Genomic DNA, 21,887 nt, shown 5'->3' on the forward strand with positions numbered 1-21,887 from the left:
CTCACCATTATCACCATTATCATCAGCTTTCACCATTACAATCATCATCATCATCACCATGGCTATTGTCACATCACTATTGCAACTGTGTGTGTGTGTGTGTGCGCGCGCGCTCTGTTTTTGTTGTTTATTTTTTCCCAGGTTATGAAAAGAAATAGTGAAAGACTAAAATAATGTAAGAAACACTTACGCAACACTGCCCCCTACTGGAAGAAATACCAACATGCAGCACTGCTTACACATATACAAGAGCTTTAAGAGCACAAGTATCTAAGAGTGTTATGGATGTATAGAAAAAAGCAGTACATGTACTAAAAGAAATGTAAATGATTGTAGAAGTATGCTAAACAAATGTCATGTAAGCTGTCCTGTTTGAAATCAAATCAAATTAAACATATTTTAACAGTTCAAATGTGTCTTTAGTTGTATTTGTGATGTCACTAAACCAGTGTTTGCCTATTGAAAGTTTAACATCATTTGATTATTTTATTAACAGCAATTCAAATCCCCTCACTCCCACAGAACTCTATTCAGTGCTTAAATACATATTACACAAGAACAGTTTATCACATATAAACCCACACAAATGTCATACACAGTTCTCAGAGGTAAAAAATAAAAGATAAAAGTTATGGGCCCAAAGCCATATAGAGCATTGACTGAAACAGTGCTGATATGAAAAAGCATGTATTACTCCATGCCGCCTACACTTTGCTACACTATTGAAGCATTCACACTGATTTAACTTTGCTAGGCATTCATGACCTTGGTTTAAATTTGTACTTGAAGGCTTAAAAAGAGTGTATTCAAACTGTTCATATAATAAAAAAAAACAGCCTGACCTTCATGAGAACACATCGCCCAGAGTAAAGGGAATATTATTCCCGTACATGAGCTCAAACTTTTTTGATTTTTGCTTTGCTTTCTTTTCACTCTTTGAATACCAGGGTTTAAAAGGACTTGCAAGGAACTTGATGTTCTCATCCTCCATCTTGTAGACTGGCTGCTGATGAGTAGATACACTGAAACTGTAAAACTGGATGTGTTTGATATTGTGTGATTTGTATATGGATATAGATGTTCAGTGGTGCTTGAAGGTTGTTGAACTTCATCAGATTTTCACACAAGCCCTAAAAGTAGATAAAGAGAACCGAGACAGAAATATTATAGTTTGCAATTTATTTAGTAAGGAAAATGATCAGACGTTCAAAAACTTATGACGGTTAGCTGTATCGAATGCTTTTGACATGTCTATAAAAATACTACAAGCAAATTCATTTTTTCAGAGGTAATTCCAGTATGATGAAGCAGCCTATAAAGAGTAGAGTGACATTTATGAAAATCCTACTGATCCTACTGAGAATCTAAATTAAAAAAATCCTTTTATCTTTTCTAGTATTTGAAAAACATGACAATTATTCCACTCTTACTGAATTTTTAATGATACATATTTGAAACATTTAATTGAAATTGAATTCATATATTGCTGTATTTTGTGTGAATAAATGCATAAATAAATATTATAAGCTATATAATGATGTCCTAAAACTAGAATATAATCACAAGCAAATGCATTTTTTTTAAGTCAATTTTTTCAGTTAGATGAAGCAGAGCCATACGGAGTAGTGATGTTTATAAAACCATACTGATGTTTATTAAAAACTGAAATTTTGTCTTTGAGATATGTTTTTTAGTATATTGAGAAAACATGTCAATATTACTTATAAACATTTAAAACATTTATTTTTAATGCTTAATTTAAATGTATATATTGCTGTATTTTGTGTGAATAAACACATAAATAAATCTTATAAACCAAATAACAATAATTTGCATGTTATTTCCATACATGAGCTCAAACTTTGTTTGGCTTGAATATGTTCAGTGGTGCTTGAGAGTTTGTCAACAATTTAAAATGTTCTATATTTCTAAATAAATATGACTAAAACATCCTAAAAAGTAGATAAAGAGAACCCAGTCAAACAAATGAACCAAAAATAATATATTTGGTATTTTATTTATTTATTTATATATTTATTGATGAAAATGATCCAACTTTCAAAAAGGTATGATGGTTAACTGTTTGAAATGCTTTTAAAAGGTCTATATATTTTTTTCAGAGGTAATTTTGTCAGTGAGATGAAGCAGAGCTATTTAAGTAGACTGATGTTTATAAAAAAAACGAATTAGAATGTAAATAAAAAATGCTTTTATTTATTATTTTATATATTTAAAACATTTATTTTAATGTATTTGTATTGTAATGTGTCTATTGCTGTATTATGTGGGAATAAACACATAAATAAATATTTTAAGCTAAATATCTTTTATATAAGCTAAATAAAAATCAATAAATTAATAAATAAATTCTGACATCATTTTCGCGCGCGCCGATGCGCATGCGCCTTGATCTGCTCGTGGCTCCATTTTGGTGGGGAAGCTGTAGCCCTAGCTCTGTTTTTTTTTTGTGCTGCTGTGATTAATAAGAAGCGCTATGAGGATTTCTCCTCGGTGTTCAGGGAGAATAAGGGGTTTATGAGGTGTGTAGATGTGGGTTATGGTCTGCGGAGCGACTCTGCGGCTGTAAGGCTGTGTTTGTGAGGAGTGGAGGGAGGAAACGCGGCGCTACCTTTATTAACTTACCGGCTCCGAGCAAGGGGGCTGGAGTAGGCTGGCGTTAGCAAGGCTAATCTAAGCGTTTTTATTTTTATAAGAAGCGAAGCCTCGGCTCCGGCGGGTCATACGGTCTGTGTGAAAGCGAGGAGCCGTCCGTTTAGAAGCGCAAATGGACGGTGAAGATGAAGTGTTTTCAGGGAGTCACCCAGGTAAGTTAGCGCTGGCTAAGCTAACCTAGCTAAAGCTAGCTAAACCTAGCCTGGCTCTTTCCTCTGCTGGGGGTTTGTTTTTATTAAGTGAGCTCTGAGGGACAAACAGAGGTTTGGTTTCTGGTTTTAATCATATCATAATCATATCATTGGTTTACTAACTACATCTATTTCGTGTACTAACTGGATAACTCGTTAACTAACTTACATGTGAACCCTGCTATCTAGTTAGGTTAGCTAGCTAACTGGCTGTGAGGCTAGCTAGGTTATCTAACGTGGGGGCACTTTGTTTACAGCCGTGCTTTCCTAAAGGTCAGATTTTCTTATGTTTCAGATGTTCTTAATCTAATTACGTGTTCTCAAACGTGTTGGAGCAGGTTCTGCCCATAATCAGACAAACATTTTCACCTAAAAGTAATTTTACGTGTATATATTACACAATACAGCCCCCTTGTTTCTGTTAGCCAGCTAACGTTAGTATTCCTACTGAGGGTTTTCACAGAAACATTGAGACAGTGCAAAAAAGGAATTAGAGTGGGGTAAACTCTAATGTACATTAGCACCTTGAACACTTGACGAGCTAATAGTTTAGATTAATTATAAATTAATTAACCCTAATGTAAATAGCACTCTAAGGATGGTACTTGAGAAAGTAACTTCACTTGTGAAACTGATGTTCATTAAGCATTTACAGATGTGGAAATTCTGGGCAGATAACTTACTAGTTAACAATATAACACGTGCCAATGCCGATATACGCACATAAGTTAACTTGGAGACACAAGACTCTTCGTTATAACTTTGAAAACCAGCTCAGTTTTTTAAATGAGCTTGAATCCATTAATTTTAAAGTAGCACGGGCAGTTGTAGTAGTGCGACAGGCGTTGCTTGGTCCACCTAAAAGTTCAGGTACACTACACCACCTCTGTATAGGAATAACCTTGTAAGTCACTTTAGATAAAAGTGTCATCTAAGTGCCGTGAATGTACTTGGTAGTATGTTGGCTAATTAGGTTAGCCCACTAGTTACATACTTTGGTGTTTCACAGGGTTCTGCTGCAGGATGTATGAAACTGATGTTAATTAGGGATGCACAGACGAGGAAGTTCTGGGCCAGTGCCAATATGCGATATAAAACATAGCTAAATATACATCTGTCAATGCCGATAAACACATTTATAACTTACAGAGAGACTAGACAACCCGATTTAACTTTAACCCGAAAAACTAATAACTTTAGGTCTAATAAAAAATTATTTACAATGAGCTTGAATCAGTTAATTTTTAGGTAGCACAGCCAGTAGTAGTAGTAGTAGTAGTAGTATTAGCAGTGCAGCCTGTGTCACTTGTTCAGTTTCTTGCATACAATAAATATGTCCACAAGAATTAGTTTGAAGTATTGGCCATATACCAATATAATTCCAACATCACTGGGCATGCCTATTAAAAGTAAAAGTACTGTTGTTATGAGAGTGAAAAGTAAAGTGTGGCCTTGCACCACAAGTGTTGCACACACCACGGTTTAAGAATCACTGTTGAAAAAAACCTACTCAGACAAGCAAAATCGCAAGTGACTCTCTGACACTGTACCTTTTGTTTACAGTACTGATACATAAACACATTGAGACTTATCCCCTTAGGTAAAACTTGTTTGTATCGAGATTCCAAATTTAGTAAAATTAGGGATGCATCAAAAATTCTGCAACTGAAGATATTTAGCTGAAAATGGCAAAACAAAAAAAGTAGTTTTGGTGTTTTAGTGTAATTTAGTACAGTACAGCAAGTACAGCTTGAGTTAACTAGAGCTGTGAGGTTAACATCAAGTATATTAAAAATATAACAATATTTGTTATAATCTGTTCTAGCTAGGTTGAGTGTTTGCGTGTGTTGACTGTGATTTGAAGTGTTTGCTGTTGTGTGTGTTTCTGTAGATGACGGCAGTGGAACTCCTGTGCAGGACGAGAATGCGCTGGGGTCAGACGCTGAGGAGGAAATGAGAGGAGGGTCGCACCACTCTGAGGTTGGAGATGTTATTTAAGTCTTTAACCTTAGTGGGTGCAAAGTCACTGGAAGCTTTTTGCTGCAATGGCAGTCATAGTTCCCAGTGTGTACTTGGGTCTCAGGGGAGCTGGATTTAATTTTTTTAAGACAGACTCTTGCAATGTAGTGGTCTGGTGCATGTGTTCTAGTTGTATATATAATGATAATACAATTTTTTAAATTCTGTTTTTAATACCAAAATAATAAATAGCGCAGACTCTAGCTTAACAGTATTCATATGTGAACCACAGTGTATTTTTGCTGGTGAATTTTGTTTGTTCTCACTTGTTTATATAACTACGTACCGTAATGCATAGGGTACACTGTAAAGTTACTCCTCTTTAGAGCTTCAGACTAATTTTTTGACAACTCTCTCAGTAGTGTGTCAAAGCTTTACATCAGCTGTGCCAAAGTTTAAATTGACCATCTTAATTCAAACTTTACTGTTGCATTTATTCATATGTTTTTATGTTGCCATAATATCATCAGTTGTTTGGATTATCTTGACTATATGAATTTTATATATGTGTAACTTGTGAAGGACAAGGATTGGTAACACAAGCAAAATCACACAATTAAAAAAATACAATATTTTCAATTACAGTATGTATCTTATAATTATAAAATCACGGATAATATAAACAATTCAATCAGGTAATAACATTAAAACGTCAGTAAAGGCAGTGTGAATTTTCAGCATGTACTCAATTGAAGTCTTTTTTTACTTTATTACTTTTTAGCTTGATATTTGAAGCTCTGTAGTTGACTGACAAAGTGACCTGCCAACCACAGTAACTGGTGGTTTTGGGTCTCAGCCTCTGCTTTCAGGGTTAAAAGATGATTGGGTCTCTCTTAATGATGGGCGTGTCTGTAAACATATGCAGTGTTAAGAGCTTTTGAGATTGCAAGCTGCGTTTTTTTTTACCTACAGACCACTAGGGTAGCTGGCATTGTTTGCCCCTGTAATGACTCATTTAATCATCTAAAACAGTCAAACTTTTTTTTAAAATTTATTTAACCAGTGATTGTGTGCAATGTTTTTGGCCCAAGGCTCATGTGTTTGTTGTAACTGACAGGATGAAGGCAGTGACAGGGAAGATGCAGCTCCCCGTGGTGGAGACAGTGGATCAGAACATGAGGACGGTGGTGGAGATGGAGGCAGCGATTCCGAAGCAGAACATCCTCGTCCTGCCGACAGCGATGATGATGACAGCTCGCCAGTCAAACGCAGGGGGAGCACATCAGAGACAGAGGAGCAGCAGAAAGCTCAGGACAGCAATTCCGACGAGGAACCTCAGAAGAGGCCTCGGAGGAGAATGCAGAGCTCAGACTCGGGCAGCGAATCGGAAGGAGAGAAAACCAAACAGAGGAAAAGGATAGAGTCTGACGAGGAGGAAGAGAAAAAGGACGATGAAGAGGATGGAGTAAGGAAAGCAGCGATTAACTCAGACAGTGAGGATGAGGAGGAGAGGAAGCCAAGAGAAGAAGAAGCAGGGAGTGATCAGGATGATGAAGCTCCTCGAAGGACGATAGCTGACAGTGATGATGATGAAGATGAGAAACCAGGTATGGTCAAATACAGTAAAGTACTAAAGTAAAGGCCCACTGCTGTTCCACCAGTCCCATTTCCACACTTAGGTTGCCAGGTATAGACAACAGTGCCCAAACAGTGTGCTTTAGTGATGAAAATGACGAGCTGGCTATTTTTCTGCTGAACAGGTAATCACTGAGCTTCAGTAAGGTTTGCTAACCATAGCTGGGTAATTTGTCACCACTAGTAGTCTACCATATATGTGTTCACTGATCAGCTGCAGAGTAATACTGGTTGTCACTTGCCACTGTGTGTCAATCTGGCAACCCGCCTGAACTTTGCATCTGGGGCAGAAAGCTCTATCCACATAGATTTTTCATTAATTTTTTTTCTTCTGCATGTTGTTCATATTGAACTCTCTGGTTGTTGTGTTTTTCGTTTCAGTAAAGAGGAAGAAGGCTATTCTGTCTGACAGTGATGATGAGGAGGAAACAAAGGGTAAAGTTGTTTACATTTTGTTTCTGTCATTTGGCTTAGACATATTGGGTATGTATAAATATAAACTAACACAGTTTATAATATAATAATACACAGTCATATATATATATATATATATATATATATATATATATATATATATATATATATATATATTAGTACGCAATTATATCTTGTATTATGACCATTTAAAAGGTGAAATAAAGTATACAGAGAAACTGAAGCCCTACTGTCTGTAATTATAAAACTACAAAGTCTTCCAGTATGATCAGTTAAGCTGATTTAATCTTCACTTGAGTGTATAAAAGAGGTGGTGATCATCATAATCTGTAATTCTGCAATAAATAATAAAAAAACTTTTAACAGTGTGTGGATTTAAATGTTCTCTGTTTGGTTTAAATAATTAAACATGCTGATTTGTTTCTCCACAGCTGTAAAGAAGAGCAGAGCAGTGTCTGATGATGACTCTGATAGTGATGCAGGCTCAGAAGCTCCAGATAAAACAGTGGCAGCGAAGCTGAGGGAGCTGGGCTCTGACAGTGAGGAGGAAGATGACAGGATGAAGGCAGATACAGGGAAAAAAGATGAGAAAACATTGTTCGGCAGTGACAGTGACTCTGACAACAATGAGGAGGAGTGAGTGGAACTTTTTCCTTCTTTGTTTGTATTTTCTATTATATTCAACACTAATGAATATTGTAATTACTGGTAAATATTCTAATGAATAAATCGTGGTGAATTAATAATGAACAATAATTTGCTAAAAATGACTAATATTGAATAATCCTAACTGTAACATTTAATGTCATTGCCCTACAGCTAGTATGTAACCAATGTGGTCTCTGTCTAACAGAAAAATGATAGCAGACATCTTTGGAGAGTCAGGAGATGAAGAAGGGGAGGAGTTTACGGTGAGAAAAAAATATACAGCGTACAAAAAAAGTCAGTTAAGATAATAAACAAGTTGAGTACATTTAAAGAACTTGGCACAAAGATGATTTTTATATTTTCGAGCGAGCATCATTCTGAGCACTCTCTCCTTGATAAGATAATCATGTTTGTCCATGTAAAGCTTGTCTGCAGGTTTTGGACATTTTTAGCTATTTAAAGTTGTACAGTTGTTTATAATAGTCTGGTTACTTACTGTGTCTCACTGTGTATGTGTACATGTTTATGTAGGGCTTTAACCAGGAGGAGTTGGAAGTAGAGAAGCAGCAGGCTAAGGCTGGACAGAAACAAGTGGCAGACGACTCTGATTCAGATGATGATGTGGACAGAGGTGGAAAAGAGTGAGTCTTCATTAAAAAAAAAAAATGAAATAACAGTAGTTAAATGCATGTTTTTTTTTTTGTTTGTTTTGTTAAAGTTATTCAGTGTATTGTGAAGTCTAAGGGTGTACTCACACTAGGCAATCTCTGCCATGCCCAAGCATGGTTGCTTCCCAAAGCACGGTTCGTTTAACTAGTGTGACCACTCCAAACCATGCCCGGGCACGGTACACCTGAACCTCTTGACACAGTTCACTTGGACTTGAGCATGGTACTCATGCAGTGTCGGCTCTATCCATGCCCAATCCCCGGAACAAGATGACGTTAGAGATGCGATGTTCCTGTAAACGAACATATCGGTGTTGTGCCAAATTCAGCACCCCTGCCAGGATAAGCACCCCTGCCAGGATAAGCACCCCTCTCAGAAACGAGCACTATGTTGCAATTTATGTAAGTGTGACTGATATAACTGTGACATTTGGTGCGTATTTCTAAGTGTATTAAAGCAGATTATCTCTGTGGTCCCAAGAGAGGGTGCTTTTCATGGCGGGGATGCTTAATTTGCCCCTACACAGGCAAGCCCATTAAGCAATGATTAATGACGAAAGCATGCTCGGGTACGGATTGTTTAAACGCCATGCTCCAGCATGGTTCAATCAAATCGTGCTTAGAGTGAGTACACCCTAAACTCTGTCACTTAAGTTAATTTTGATCAAATATAGTAATGTGACCAGTTTCTATTAGTTTCACAATAGAAAAGTTCAGACAATAAAAAACAGTGCAACATCCTTTAAATGATGATGCAAACTATGATTGTAAAGTGTATATTTGGCTATATTTTTGTTCCAGCACATCATTCATGTCTGATTTCGATATTATGCTGGCCCGTAAGAAGGCACAGAGTGGTAAACGTAAGCGGCATCGAGACGGTGGAACGTTCATTAGTGACGCAGATGATGTGGTCAGCGCCATGATTACGAAGATGACCGAAGCTGCAGAGGTGTGTTCTGAATTTTAGTAATCACCCTTATACACTGAGCCTGATGTAAAAAGTTTCGGATGAGAAAGTTGAATTCACACAGTGACTTTTTTTTTTTTTTTTGTTGTTTTCTGTGCTCTGTTCAGTTGCTTTTACTGCATCCGACAAGGCTAAAAAATCAACAGGATTCATTTAAAAACTCTACGGAGCTTAGTGGTCCGTTAGTTTTGGCGTGTAAAAGATCTATTATATGTACAGCTTTGGAAAAAAATGAGACCACTTCAGTTTCTGAAACAGTTTCTGATTTTGCTATTTATAGGTAGATGTTTGACTAAAATGATATGTTTTTTAAATGTATATTGCCTGTCTGTGATGTTTGAGTGCAGGAGGATCGAACACTGAACAGTCAGAAGAAGCCGGCGCTGAAAAAGCTGATGCTTCTTCCTACAGTAGTGATGCATTTAAAGAAGTAAGTTAATCTTCAGTTTATTTTCTCTGTCCAAAAGTCTGATTTTGATTTTTTTTTCTTTTAATTTAAATAAGCATGAGTATACCTTATCTGTTGTCCTTTTTTTTAAGAAACCTACTATAAACCTAGAATAGCTGGTTATTTGAATGATGACTTCGTCACTACTTATGCATTTTGAGTGCAATCTCATGTACTGTGAAACATAATCAGTGTTTATCTTAAAAGTGACTTTAAATATAGTTATATAATTTTTTTTTTTCATATTGCCCAGCTCCAGGAGATGCTTCTGAAGAAATCTTGTAAAAATTCCTGTGTTTTTTTTAAATATCGCAGTATATATATCGCGGAACAAATAAAGCGTCAAATTACTACCAGTGATATGTTTCTTATAAAATGGTCAGTAAAATGTGAATTAACGGAGACAGTGTAGCTGTTCATTTGTACAAACAATACATTAATTTGTGTGTGTGTTCTTCAGGCAGGATCTTAAGGAGACGTTTATTGACAGCGGTGTGATGGCAGCGATAAAGGAGTGGATCAGTCCACTGCCTGATAAAAGTCTTCCAGCCTTGAAAATTAGAGAGGAGCTGCTGAAGATTCTGCAAGAGGTCAGTCCACAGATTATAAAATGATGCATTTCTTATTTCTGCTCATAATTTCTTGTTGGGGATGTCCCGATCCAATTCAGTGACGGACATATAGTATTATTATTATTTTATTTTATTTATTTATTTTTATTATTTTGTTTTAATTATTATCCAGTTTTAATTTTATGTTCTAACCACTGTGTTGAATGCACCATCATTAAACATGTTTTGCCCAGTTGGTAACACTGAGTGGAGTTCTCAGAAGATAAATTAAAGATTTAGGTTGGAGCCTATAGTGTGAAACAATTTTACAGTAGGGGTGTAACAGTACGTGTATACTTCGCAAAGCGGCACGGATCGGTACGAGTTAATGCAGAATACACAGTACAGCCAGTCTATAGGAGACTTGTGGAACCAATGAACCTAACCCGGAAAGTGTAGCTGTAGCACTGTTGCTATTAGCAACTTGCTACTGACTTAGCCTGCGCTAAGAAGTTTAGCTCTGAGCACATGGGCAACTGGAAACAGGGTCTGGCGCTACACCACTAATATAATTTAATTAACAATCTAATGCTGATATTTCTTAAAAAGAACTCAAACCATGAAATGCATCCAGCAATTTGTTTAGGAAAAAAATGTGTAGTGTAATTAGTGAAAGTAATGTTGTATTAGTTCTTAATAAAGCGCCACAATCAGGCTCATTGTTTGTTCCAAAAAGATGCAAAAGATGGAGCCTCTCATGATGACAGTAGGAGAAAACCCTGGTTTCAAGCATTTAATAAAAAAAGCTGGAGCCCTGTTCCAACATTCCATCCCAAAAAACAAAACATGGTTATAATGAAGTTCAATTGTTATTATGAAGTTAATAAAGACGAGGCTCTTTATTTTTCCAACAACTGTACCGAAAACCTCCCGAACTGTGGGGTTTATACCGAGGTGTGAACCGAACTGTGAATTTTCTGTACCGTTACACCCCTTTTATACAGTGAAACTATAATAAAGAATAAAAAAATGATGCAGAAACTCTCTACTCGACAGTCAAATTAAAACTGTGCAGTGAAAAAGGAGAAAACTTATTGTGTGCCTCTGTGTTCTTTATAGTTACCCAGTGTGAGTCAGGAGACTCTGAAGATGAGTGGAATTGGGCGAGCTGTTATGTTCCTCTACAAACATCCCAAAGAGTCACGACCAAACAAGGACCTCGCTCTCAAGTTAATCAGTATGTGAACAAACTAAACAAAAATTATTAACACTTGTTTACGCAATCATTTTTGTACTAACAGGATTTGAAGTTTACTATAGTGTTTCTGTGAGTTGAATCTGAATTTGAAACTCTAATATTGTCTGTGTTTAGATTGCTATTTTATATTTATTGATAGTATGTTTTTGTGTTTAAACAGATGAGTGGTCGCGGCCCATCTTTGGTTTGTCGTCTAATTATAAGGGCATGACTAGAGAGGAGCGGCAGCAGAGAGATTTGGATCAACAGATCGCCCCCCGCAGGAGGCTCAGGTACATTTAAACTCATTAACACAGACTATAGTATATAGTACTGTAGTCCCTTATGTGTTTATGTTTGTTCGTTGCTATTTATTTTATCATTGATGAAGGTGAATTGTACTCATTGGCCACATTGCTGTAAACACCTACTTTGTGCTTCCACTCATGGGCCACTTTATGAGAATCCCTTACTTTGTGTTTCCACCTACTGGCCACTTTATAGTAGCCAATAATATGTACTTTAAATTAAGGGTCACTTTATTAGAATTGTATACCTTCTGCTTTTAATTATGGTCCACTTTATTAGAACTCGTCCACATTGAACTTTCTCTGATTGGCCAGTTTATTAACTCCCTTAACAGGTAGGCATTTTTGTAAAATGCATGCCTATATCTTGAGGGTATATACTCAAGCATTACATAGAAAGGTTTAATTTTTGATAAATGTTAACAAAAATCATAATTATGATTGTAATAGAAAATATTGTACAAAAATTTCAATTAAATCTTCAACTTTTAAATATATAATGAATAAAAATCATAAAATTGGTGCTTTCCTAAGATATATTTTAAAATCAGTGTTTTCCTAATTACAAATTTAAGAGTTTATGTCCTTGAACCCTGTAGTTTCATTAGTTGTCTAGTTTTGTCTGTTTCAAAACATGCAGATTTTGGGGTTGATTTATGAATTAAAGTTGATTTATGATTTTATAGACTGAACATGCAGCTTCCAGTCCACGTGTCCTTTAAGAGGAGTCTCTAAAGCCCTTAAAGTTTTCAGAATATATAATAACTTATTTTACTGCAGAGAAAAAGGGTTATGTATCCCCCACACTTATAGCCCGTATACAGGCAAAGGCCTGTTAAGGGTTTAAAAAAAAACTTCTACAATCTGTTTTACTCTCTGGCCACTTTATTAGAAACTCCTACCTATTGCTTCAACCCTCTGGCAACTTTATTATACCCTGCTGTCTTCTGCTTTCACTTACTGACCACGTTAATTACAACCCCTTACCTTGTGCTGTCACACACTGGCCTCTTTGAAATGCACCTGCCTTAAATAGGTGTAATAAATAGGTGTGTAATTACAGACTGTGTTCTGTATCTGTTTCTGCTCAGTTAATCAGCCCCCAAAATATACGCCTTCCAAATATATCCAGCACAGAGTGATGCAATGGTCAGAAAAGTGGCCAGTGGTTGTGTTTTGTATTGTCTACCATTTCATTTCATGCTTTTATTCACTGGTCATTACTTCATTTCTTCTTTCCCCCTGTTTTAATGCTGTATTTCAACCATCTGTGTTTTCCTTTCAACTTTTTTGCCCCCACCAACACACACGCAATCACTTACACACACACAAACGCAAATACACATGGAAGCGAGCCTCAGCAGGTTGAGAGGGCGGAGGAACCCGACGTCTTTGGGCCTCTCAGGTTTCGAGTGTGTGTGTGAGAGAATGTGCATGATTGTACTGGATACTCTGCACGGCGGTTCTCTTCAGGTTTTTATCTTTGTTTTGTGCGAGTGTTTTGCGAGTGTGTTCTTCTGAGGCTGAATGAGAGGCTGTGTCATGTAGGAAATCGCTTCTGTACTGGACTTGACCCAGGAATCAGTTCAGCTCTTTCTTAGTTGAGAAAAGCTACAAACAGGAATTGTAGGTAGAGGTCTTTGGGAATACATAACTGTATTCCAGCAGTACTCAAATCATATGGGATTGGGGGCGGACGGTGATTATTTTTGTGTTGTGGTTGTAACTCAACACTACAGGGGAGTGTTGCGCTCTGTAGTAGCACCCACTGCTATATGTGAATAAAAGGTAAACTTTTTTTTTATTTAGATTATATTAATGTTTTTTATACTATGTTTTTTTTTTTTTTGAACAATTGCAATACATTGCCTTTTTTTACAGTATTTCATATGTAAATATAATGTAATCGTTAGCGTATCAAGACGCGCATCATATTGTCAAGTTGTTGCCAGTACACATACATACTGACGTTACTATTCTAGTATAATATTTTTTCCCTCTTCTTCAACTGAGAACTTAGTGATTCCTTAAAGCACATCTGATTCAACTTGTTGAGCTTGGTGTGTTGGAGTAGGGAAAGAAGTGGTTGCATATTGCATACTAAGCGTGTTGTCATCGTGGTGGTGTGTGATGCTGTATGAATGTAGAATATGGAACAGTCTCTCAATGACATCTAACATCTCATATGTCTCTTTCTTGCATCAACTCTGATTCACCTCTCACTGCTTCTTCTCTGTTTGTGTGTTAACTGCATCATCCTGTATACTAATTATGGGTTGGCATCTTGCTGGGTGATATGGTTAAAATATTTTATCCTGATATTTAAATAAATTTTTCAAGACTATTTAAAAACTGCTGTTCAAATACTCTTTCATCCATAACACAGGGATTTTTATTCATTTTGTGCAGCACATCATCCAGTTAAAGGAGTTGCTTTTTGTAATGAAAGGCAGTATACAGTTAGGTTAATGTCCTTTTTATGTAGTCCTCATATCCTTAAAATGCCCAGATATAAAGTGAGCATTATGACTTTTCGTAAACAGCCGTTATTTGATGATTCAAAGTATTTAAGTGTTAAATGTAGGGATCTTCTGATCTTCTGATCTTCAAATGATCTTCTGATCATTTGATCGGAAGTTGGGAACGATAACGTAATTTTCAAAGGATCGAAATTAAGTGGAAAATATCCGGATCACTGATTTATCAAAAATGTAATGTAACTATGCTTCTCAATGAGTTCACACTGGCAGCCACAAATCCCTCATGTCATGATTAGTGAGTGTGTTGATGGCTGTTTGCGCTTGCTGTCCTGTTTCAGCATTGATTTATGCATTTCCAGTTTCCAAGTTCGAATATCAAAAAAAAGACTATATAATGCAGCTACACTAGTGTTTGTCCTCTATTGAAGCTCTGTTTATTTGAAAACATATAACTTTACTTATTATAACACAGATATTATAATACAGTAAAACAAAACAAAACAAAGTCTAAATCTAGTGTCAGGTCTAAACCCCACCACACTATTATTACACTCTCCCTCCCCAAAAATTCAGAACTGCCAGCAGTATTGTTGTCTGATTTTTTTTAGTTTGTTTCTTAAAGAAAAGATGCATATTTAAATGGAAATCATTTATATGGCTAGTACTTTATGTTTAGTAGTTTATGTTGTACTTGTAAGACTAAAAATGATAATCGTTTCAATAGGGCTGCAACGATTAGTCGCTATAATCGACACTGTTGAATTATTTTAATTTGTCGACTAATTGTTAATTTGTAACAGTACCACATTACACAAAGTGCTGGGGACAAAAGCTCAATGGTTGATGGGTAAACAGCTCAGTCACACAGGTTACACATAGTTTGTTTTCAAAAGTACCCAAACACAACAGATTACATTTTAAATTACTAAATATCAGTACTTTCCATGATTAAACAACATTCAGACATCTAAATGCCATTTAAATCTCACGTTCTGTTTTTTTTTAATCGTTTTTAGAAAGGGCAGAAAGAATGGTTGACTAACCAACTAATCAAAAAAATAAGTCAGATTAGTCAACTACCAAAATCATTAGTTGCAGCCCTACCTGTAAAATAATAAGTAAAATTTAATACCAAAAAAAAACTTGAATATGTTCTTTATTTTTTATTTATTTATTTGTCTTTTTTTTTACACAAAGTGTCTGATCATTACTCTGTATCGGCAGATACTGAAAATCAAATGACCCAGTTAAAGTACTTAATAAAGAGAAATAAAGCTCATCAAATATAATATAAATATGTTTACATTCTACCAAAGCAATAATGAATTGATTTGGGAAATAAATGCATGTTTGATGCATCAAAATGTTTAAAAATATGAAAATGTTATTATGTATTGTGAGAAAATCTTGTCTGTTTGACTTGCGGCTGTTGTGGTCAGGCCGGTGTTGACTGCACTGCAACTACAATGATCCGCAGTATGACCCTGGAGTATCTACTCCAGCGAGTGTGTGTGCTGTGATATTTTTCTCTCTGCTGCTCAGATTTATTGGATACTGACATGTCTGTCTGTGTGTCCCCATTACAGTTCAGGTGGGCAGACTCCTCGAAGAGATTTGGAGAAGGTGTTGACAGGAGAAGAGAAGTGAGTATGATGCTTTTTCACAGTTACAGGAATAGAGAGTACAGCATGTTTTATTATAAACTGATATGCCACATGTCGTAGAACAGGAAGTTCTGTACTAGTACTGCATTGAATGTGCATAGTGCTGCAAAATTTTACATTGATATACAGATATAGAATCTGCTAGAGCGGAATCTCACAGAGTTGACAGACATTTGCTTTTGTCAGAAACCTGTAAAGTACTTTTATATGGCAGTGAGTTTTTATATTTTATCTTAGACTTAGGACTCTAAGACTAGGTCAGTGGCTGAACTGCACTTAGTAGGGCATTACACATGTTGTAAAGTAACATATGACATTGCAACGACTGTTAGTAGTGTAAAAATGTCTGTTGTTCGTCTCACTGCCTCCCAGTGCTGTTAGCCAATCAGAGGCGATTATGTTTGCACGTATGAATATTCATGAGGAACAGCCAGAGCACTTTTTTTGTAAATAAAACAATAGCTTGGGAATCACTTCTTAAATGATGCTCACTGTTTACAAGTTAAAAAAAATAATCATGTAAGAAATCCCTTTATTTTTTAATATACAATATCGCTCAGCCCTACTTACCAGATAACACCTCACAATTTGTCCAGGTGTAGTGGGGCCCGAGGTAATATGTTGTGAGCAGTTTACTTACTGCTGTCCCATGACTTGTGTCTTGTTGGTGTATAATGATGCAAAAGTTAAAACATCCAAATTGAATCTTAATTATAAGTCAAATCTTTTTTCCCTCTTTTTCAGAGCGCTGAGGCCGGGTGACCCTGGTTTTTGCGCGCGGGCGCGAGTGCCCATGCCTTCCAACAAGGACTACGTAGTGCGGCCCAAGTGGAACGTGGAGTCTGAATCCAGCCGGGTTAGTGCACGGGGCTTTGGGTGGCTAATATGCTGAATAGTAGGTTGGATTAGTTGAGGATGAAACTTTCATTAGAATTTTCATGCAAGAAAGTCATAATGGGTCCAAGATCATTCTGAACTCTTGTTTGTATGTACACTATGTCCAAAAGTTTGCGGACACAAATTCCTAATAATTAATTTATTTGTATAAGTTTGTATGATCTCCATCAATTGGGGAGTCTTGCCAATAGAGCAGGATGTTCCAGAGCCTATGGCCAGTGTGGCTGAGGCTGCGGTGATATAATGTACCACAGAAATGGGTGTGGAGGAGAGAAACTGTGTTGTGTATGGATATCGTATAATCTCTCATTTCGCCATGCTGTCCTAAATTTGTTTGTTTGTGCCTGCTCTCACTGGCTGGTTAGCAGTGATGCTAATCCAGCAAGCTGCCTACTTGTTCGCTCTGTCTCTCTTTCACTCGCTCGCTCTGTCTCTCGTGCTTTTACTTGCTCTGTCTTTCGCTTGCTCTGTCTTCCTCTCTCATTTGCTGTTTCGCTCACTCGCTCGGTCTCTCTCACTCGCTCGGTCTCTCTCACTCTCTCTTCTCTCTCTGTCGCTCTGTCTTTCACTTGCTCTCTTGCTTGCTCTATTGCTTGCTCTGTCTCACTTTCTCGCTTGCTGTCTCTCTCGCTGCGTCTCTATTTCACTCGCTCGGTATCTCGCTCTCAGTCGCTCTGTCTTTCACTCGCTCTCTCTTGCTTGCTCTGTCTGTCTCTCTCACTCACTCTCTCCTCGCTCTGTCTCTTAGTCGCTCTGTCTTTTACTTGCTCTCTCGCTTGCTCTGTCTCTCACTCTCGCTCGCTCTCTCACTCGGTCTCTCACTCGCTCTGCCTCTTACTCGATCGGTTTGTACTTATAAAATTCTTTTAGAGTTGGAAGGTCTGAAAATATAGAGGCTGCTGTTGTTGCAAAGTGTGACAAATCCCTCTGTAACGTTAAATGAAAAAAGTGTCCACAATCTTGGCCACATAGTGTACGTATGTAGTCTAGGTACTGGATTGGGACCTGGTTTGTTAGCGTTGACTTTACATTCAAGTTAATTCTGAAGATTTTTCTCATGTAACTGGTATTTAAGAAGGTATTGATTGACCTTCCCCTGGTTTACAAGAGGAACATTGAACTGAACTAATTAATGAAGTGGCTTTAGGCTGGAGACGCGTTGATCAGACGGTGTGGTCTGATTATTAGAGAGGCTTTAAGAAGGGCATCAGTCGCCTGGAGAAGCACAAGCGGCGTTTCGCTGAACAGCGGAAACAGCGGCGTGTGCAGGGAGCTGTCAAAATCAGCGTGGAAGGAAACCGCATGCCCCTGTAGCTCTCTCAGCAGCCTGCAGGGAGCAGTAAGTGACAGCGTGCTGCATGATTCACCGTGTGCAGTGTAGTAGAGGAGCAACACACCACCCTTACTAACATGCTCGGGGGTGTGGGACTGCCATGTTGTGATCTGGCAAGGGCATGGAAGACCACAGCAGCGCACAATTTTAAAAATCCTCCTTTCTTTAAAGGGTCCATATAAGCTCTGTATGCTCTACAGCTGTGATGTCACAGTGCATTAATCTACAGCATCATTACATCTAAAAGAGTGTTTTATAAGTCCTCAATAAAGCAGGATGAGCATTCAGAACAGAACTCTTTTAAATCGATCTGTATTAAAGCTGCCTGTTGAGTTGTGTATGATATGGTCCCTTTTTAAAGGAAGGACGTGGAGAAGAATAAAAAGTAACATGATTGCACATGTATGTTGGTTTCCTGGACGGGGATTAAGCTTAAAGGAACAACTGTGTAAAATGGCTAGAGGAGTCTGAATTTAAACACTGGATAGTTTTCTGCCCCAGATGCAAAGCTTGCGTGAGTTGCCAGATTGACGCACAGTGGCAAGCGATGCTGAGTGTTACTCTGTAGCTTATTAGCTCGTCTGAAGCTCTGAAACTGCAGCATACTATTTGCGTACTGTTATGTTCTATACCTGGCAACCCTGAGTGTGGAACAGGCACAAGAGTTGGCCTATGTAAATTCAGATATTTTCCAAGTGCTTCCCAAGAACTTTTACAGGACTTATTAAGAAGAAGATATTTATTTTTCCAAATTTTTACCCAATGTAGTCATTTTCAACTCTACCAGGGGCTGGACTGTGTATTGTCTATGCAGATATATTTAAAACTGTTTTACAAAAAATACTACTATATATGATTTAATTTAAAAAATGTACATCAGTTGTCTTTGTGAAAATAATGTCAACCCTATTACACTATCTCATAGCCCAGTGCACTTTGCTGAGTTAGTCAAATAGTCAAATTATTATTTCAAAATATATTATTGTTTAGATGCACAGTTAGATCTTTACTCTTTAAATAATTAGTATGCTGTCTGTTTGATGTTAAAATTTAATATTTATATTTTAATTTTATGCTTAGTTAAAATTTTCATTATATCGAACCATATATTGCTGCTTTAGTATGGTATCGTGAATATTTTAGTTATATCACCAAGCCTTGGTCCTACCAACACAACTGCACTGGAGCTCTTATGGGTGGAGATCCATCCTTTCCATCCAACAAAGAGCAAAGACAGTTAAGATATTTGGGATTCTGGGTCATGTATGTCTGTGACATCAGCATGGATTAACCCTGCAACCTCCTGATGACCAACTCAATGCTTTGCAAAATCAAAGTGCTTCAGTACAATTTTAATCTGTTTATATTTTTTATAGATTTGTTAAAGCCTGATCCTATTTCTGAATTATTGTTGTTTAATTATAATCTGTACTAAACCTCTGTATTTATATTCCTCCTCTTTTCTCTTCCTCTCTGTTGCAGGGTCCTGTAAGGAAGAATTTATCACGTGTAGACAAACAGATGCGACGTTTCGCCGACATCCGTCGCCTCACGAAGCCGGGCCATGCGGTAAAGATCAGTGTCGAGGGCAACCGCATGCCCCTCTGATCCCTGAGCCCACAACTTCACTGTTTTGTTCTGTTCAGTTTTTCTATTATGGCGTAAGTGCGAATGTATGATATTGCTGTAGGGGTATAAATCCAGCTTTTCAGGGAGCTACAGGACTGTAATATAGCTCACACATCTTTATCAGGCTACGTGTGTAATGCTGCGGCTACATGTCTGAAAGTGGCCGCGGTCGACCTTTGTCCTGGTGCGGGTGTAACTTTGATAATAAAGAGTTTCAAATTCTTTGCTTTTACTTGTTCTTCATCTGTGTCTTATTCCATACTCTTAATATTCTAATCAGGTTTTGTTTAGTTTGATACCTTTATGCAAACAACTGTAAAAGATTCCTCATTCGACTGAAAGTAAGACCGGAAAAGCTAGAGCTGCTTTGATTTTGGTTCAGATTTGGGAGTGTAAGTGGTCTCAATCTGCTGTTATAGTGTGAACAAAGCTGCTCTGAAAAGATCTGTGCATAAATTTAAATCAAGGAGTGCTCCATAACCCGATAATTTAATAAATTAACCCGATAAATTTATTTCTGCATAATCAGAATACTCTTTCAGACATAGCAAATGTACATACAGCTCTGGGGGAAAAAATAAGAGACCACTTAAAATGATGCGTTTCTTTGATTTTAACAAGTTGAAAATATCTGGAATATAATCAAGAGGAAGATGGATGATCACAAGCCATCAAACCAAACTGAACTTTCACCAAATATTGATTTCTGATCTCTTAAAACTTTATGAATATGAACATGTTTTATTTGCATTATTTGAGGTCAAAAAGCTCTGCATCTTTTTTTATCTGTTTTGTTGCAAATAAATGCTCTAAATTTACAATATTTTACGTGGAATTTGGAAGAAATGTTGTCAATAGTTTATAGAATAAAACAACCATGTTCATTTTACTCAAACATATACCTATAAATAGCCCAATCAGAGAAACTGATTCAGAAACTGAAGTGGTCTCCTATTTTTTTTCCCACGCAAGTCTTCGTAGTACTTGAGGCCCTAAATGAGGCCCTAGACTTAAGACTACATATAAAATACACTGCTCAAAAAAATAAAGGGAACACTCAAATAACACAATAAAACTCCAAGTAAATCAAACTTCTGTGAAATTAAACTGTCCACTTAGGAAGCAACACTGATTGACAATCAATTTCACCTGCTGTTGTGCAAATAGAATAGACAACAGGTGGAAATTATTGGCAATTAGCAAGACACACTCAATAAAGGAGTGGTTCTGCAGGTGGGGACCACAGACCACTTCTCAGAACCTATGCTGTCTGGCTGATGTTTTGGTCAGTTTGGAATGTGGGTGGTGCTTTCACACTCGTGGTAGCATGAGACGGACTCTACAACCCCCACAAGTGCAGCTCATCCAGAATGGCACATCAATGCGAGCTGTGGCAAGAAGGTTTGCTGTGTCTGTCAGCGTAGTGTCTAGAGGCTGGAGGTGCTACCAGGAGACTTGGAGGAGGCCATAGGAGGGCAACAACCCAGCAGCAGGACCGCTACCTCCGCCTTTGTGCAAGAAGGAACAGGAGGAGCACTGCCAGAGCCCTGCAAAATGACCTCCAGCAGGCCACAAATGCGCATGTGTCTGCACAAACGGTTAGAAACCGACTCCATGAGGATGGTATGAGGGCCCGACGTCCACAGATGGGGGTTGTGCTCACAGCCCAACACCGTACAGGACGCTTGGCATTTGCCAGAGAACACCAGGATTGGCAAATTCGCCACTGGCGCCTTGTGCTCTTCACAGATGAAAGCAGGTTCACACTGAGCACATGACAGACGTGACAGAGTCTGGAGACGCTGTGGAGAGCGGTCTGCTGCCTGCAACATCCTTCAGCATGACCGGTTTGGCAGTGGGTCAGTAATGGTGTGGGGTGGCATTTCTTTGGAAGGCTGCACGGGCTGCATGTGCTCACCAGAGGTAGCCTGACTGCCATTAGGTACCGAGATGAGATCCTCAGACCCCTTGTGAGACCGTATGCTGGTGCGGTTGGCCCTGGGTTCCTCCTAATGCAGGACAATGCTAGACCTCATGTGGCTGGAGTGTGTCAGCAGTTCCTGCAAGATGAAGGCATTGAAGCTATGGACTGGCCCGCCCGTTCCCCAGACCTGAATCCGATTGAGCACATCTGGGACATCATGTCTCGCTCCATCCACCA

At 37.8% G+C, this 21,887-nt stretch overlaps 1 protein-coding gene across 3 annotated transcripts; it reads left to right on the plus strand.

The window, feature by feature from the left end:
- The first annotated feature begins 2,395 nt into the window (after nt 1-2,395).
- Nucleotides 2,396-19,958, plus strand: LOC103025803 (interacts with SUPT6H, CTD assembly factor 1). Of its 3 annotated transcripts, XM_022679165.2 has the most exons (17): nt 2,396-2,825; nt 4,756-4,844; nt 5,941-6,430; nt 6,840-6,893; nt 7,325-7,529; nt 7,747-7,804; nt 8,073-8,182; nt 9,011-9,161; nt 9,527-9,609; nt 10,088-10,217; nt 11,298-11,415; nt 11,597-11,708; nt 13,075-13,128; nt 15,790-15,846; nt 16,612-16,723; nt 17,953-18,103; nt 19,580-19,662. In XM_022679165.2, exons 1-16 carry the CDS (start codon nt 2,786-2,788, stop codon nt 18,076-18,078), a joined length of 1,989 nt encoding a protein of 662 aa, XP_022534886.2. In that variant the 5' UTR covers nt 2,396-2,785; the 3' UTR covers nt 18,079-18,103; nt 19,580-19,662. The 3 variants fall into 3 exon arrangements, with proteins under 3 accessions (XP_022534886.2, XP_007253048.2, XP_007253050.2); XM_007252986.4 differs by lacking the exon at nt 17,953-18,103 and having other exon boundaries at nt 2,397-2,825; nt 19,580-19,958; XM_007252988.4 differs by lacking the exons at nt 13,075-13,128; nt 17,953-18,103 and having other exon boundaries at nt 2,397-2,825; nt 19,580-19,958.
- The last annotated feature ends 1,929 nt before the right edge of the window (nt 19,959-21,887 follow it).

Source organism: Astyanax mexicanus, chromosome 4, assembly GCF_023375975.1.
Source record: "Astyanax mexicanus isolate ESR-SI-001 chromosome 4, AstMex3_surface, whole genome shotgun sequence".
Taxonomy (NCBI): domain Eukaryota; kingdom Metazoa; phylum Chordata; class Actinopteri; order Characiformes; family Acestrorhamphidae; genus Astyanax; species Astyanax mexicanus.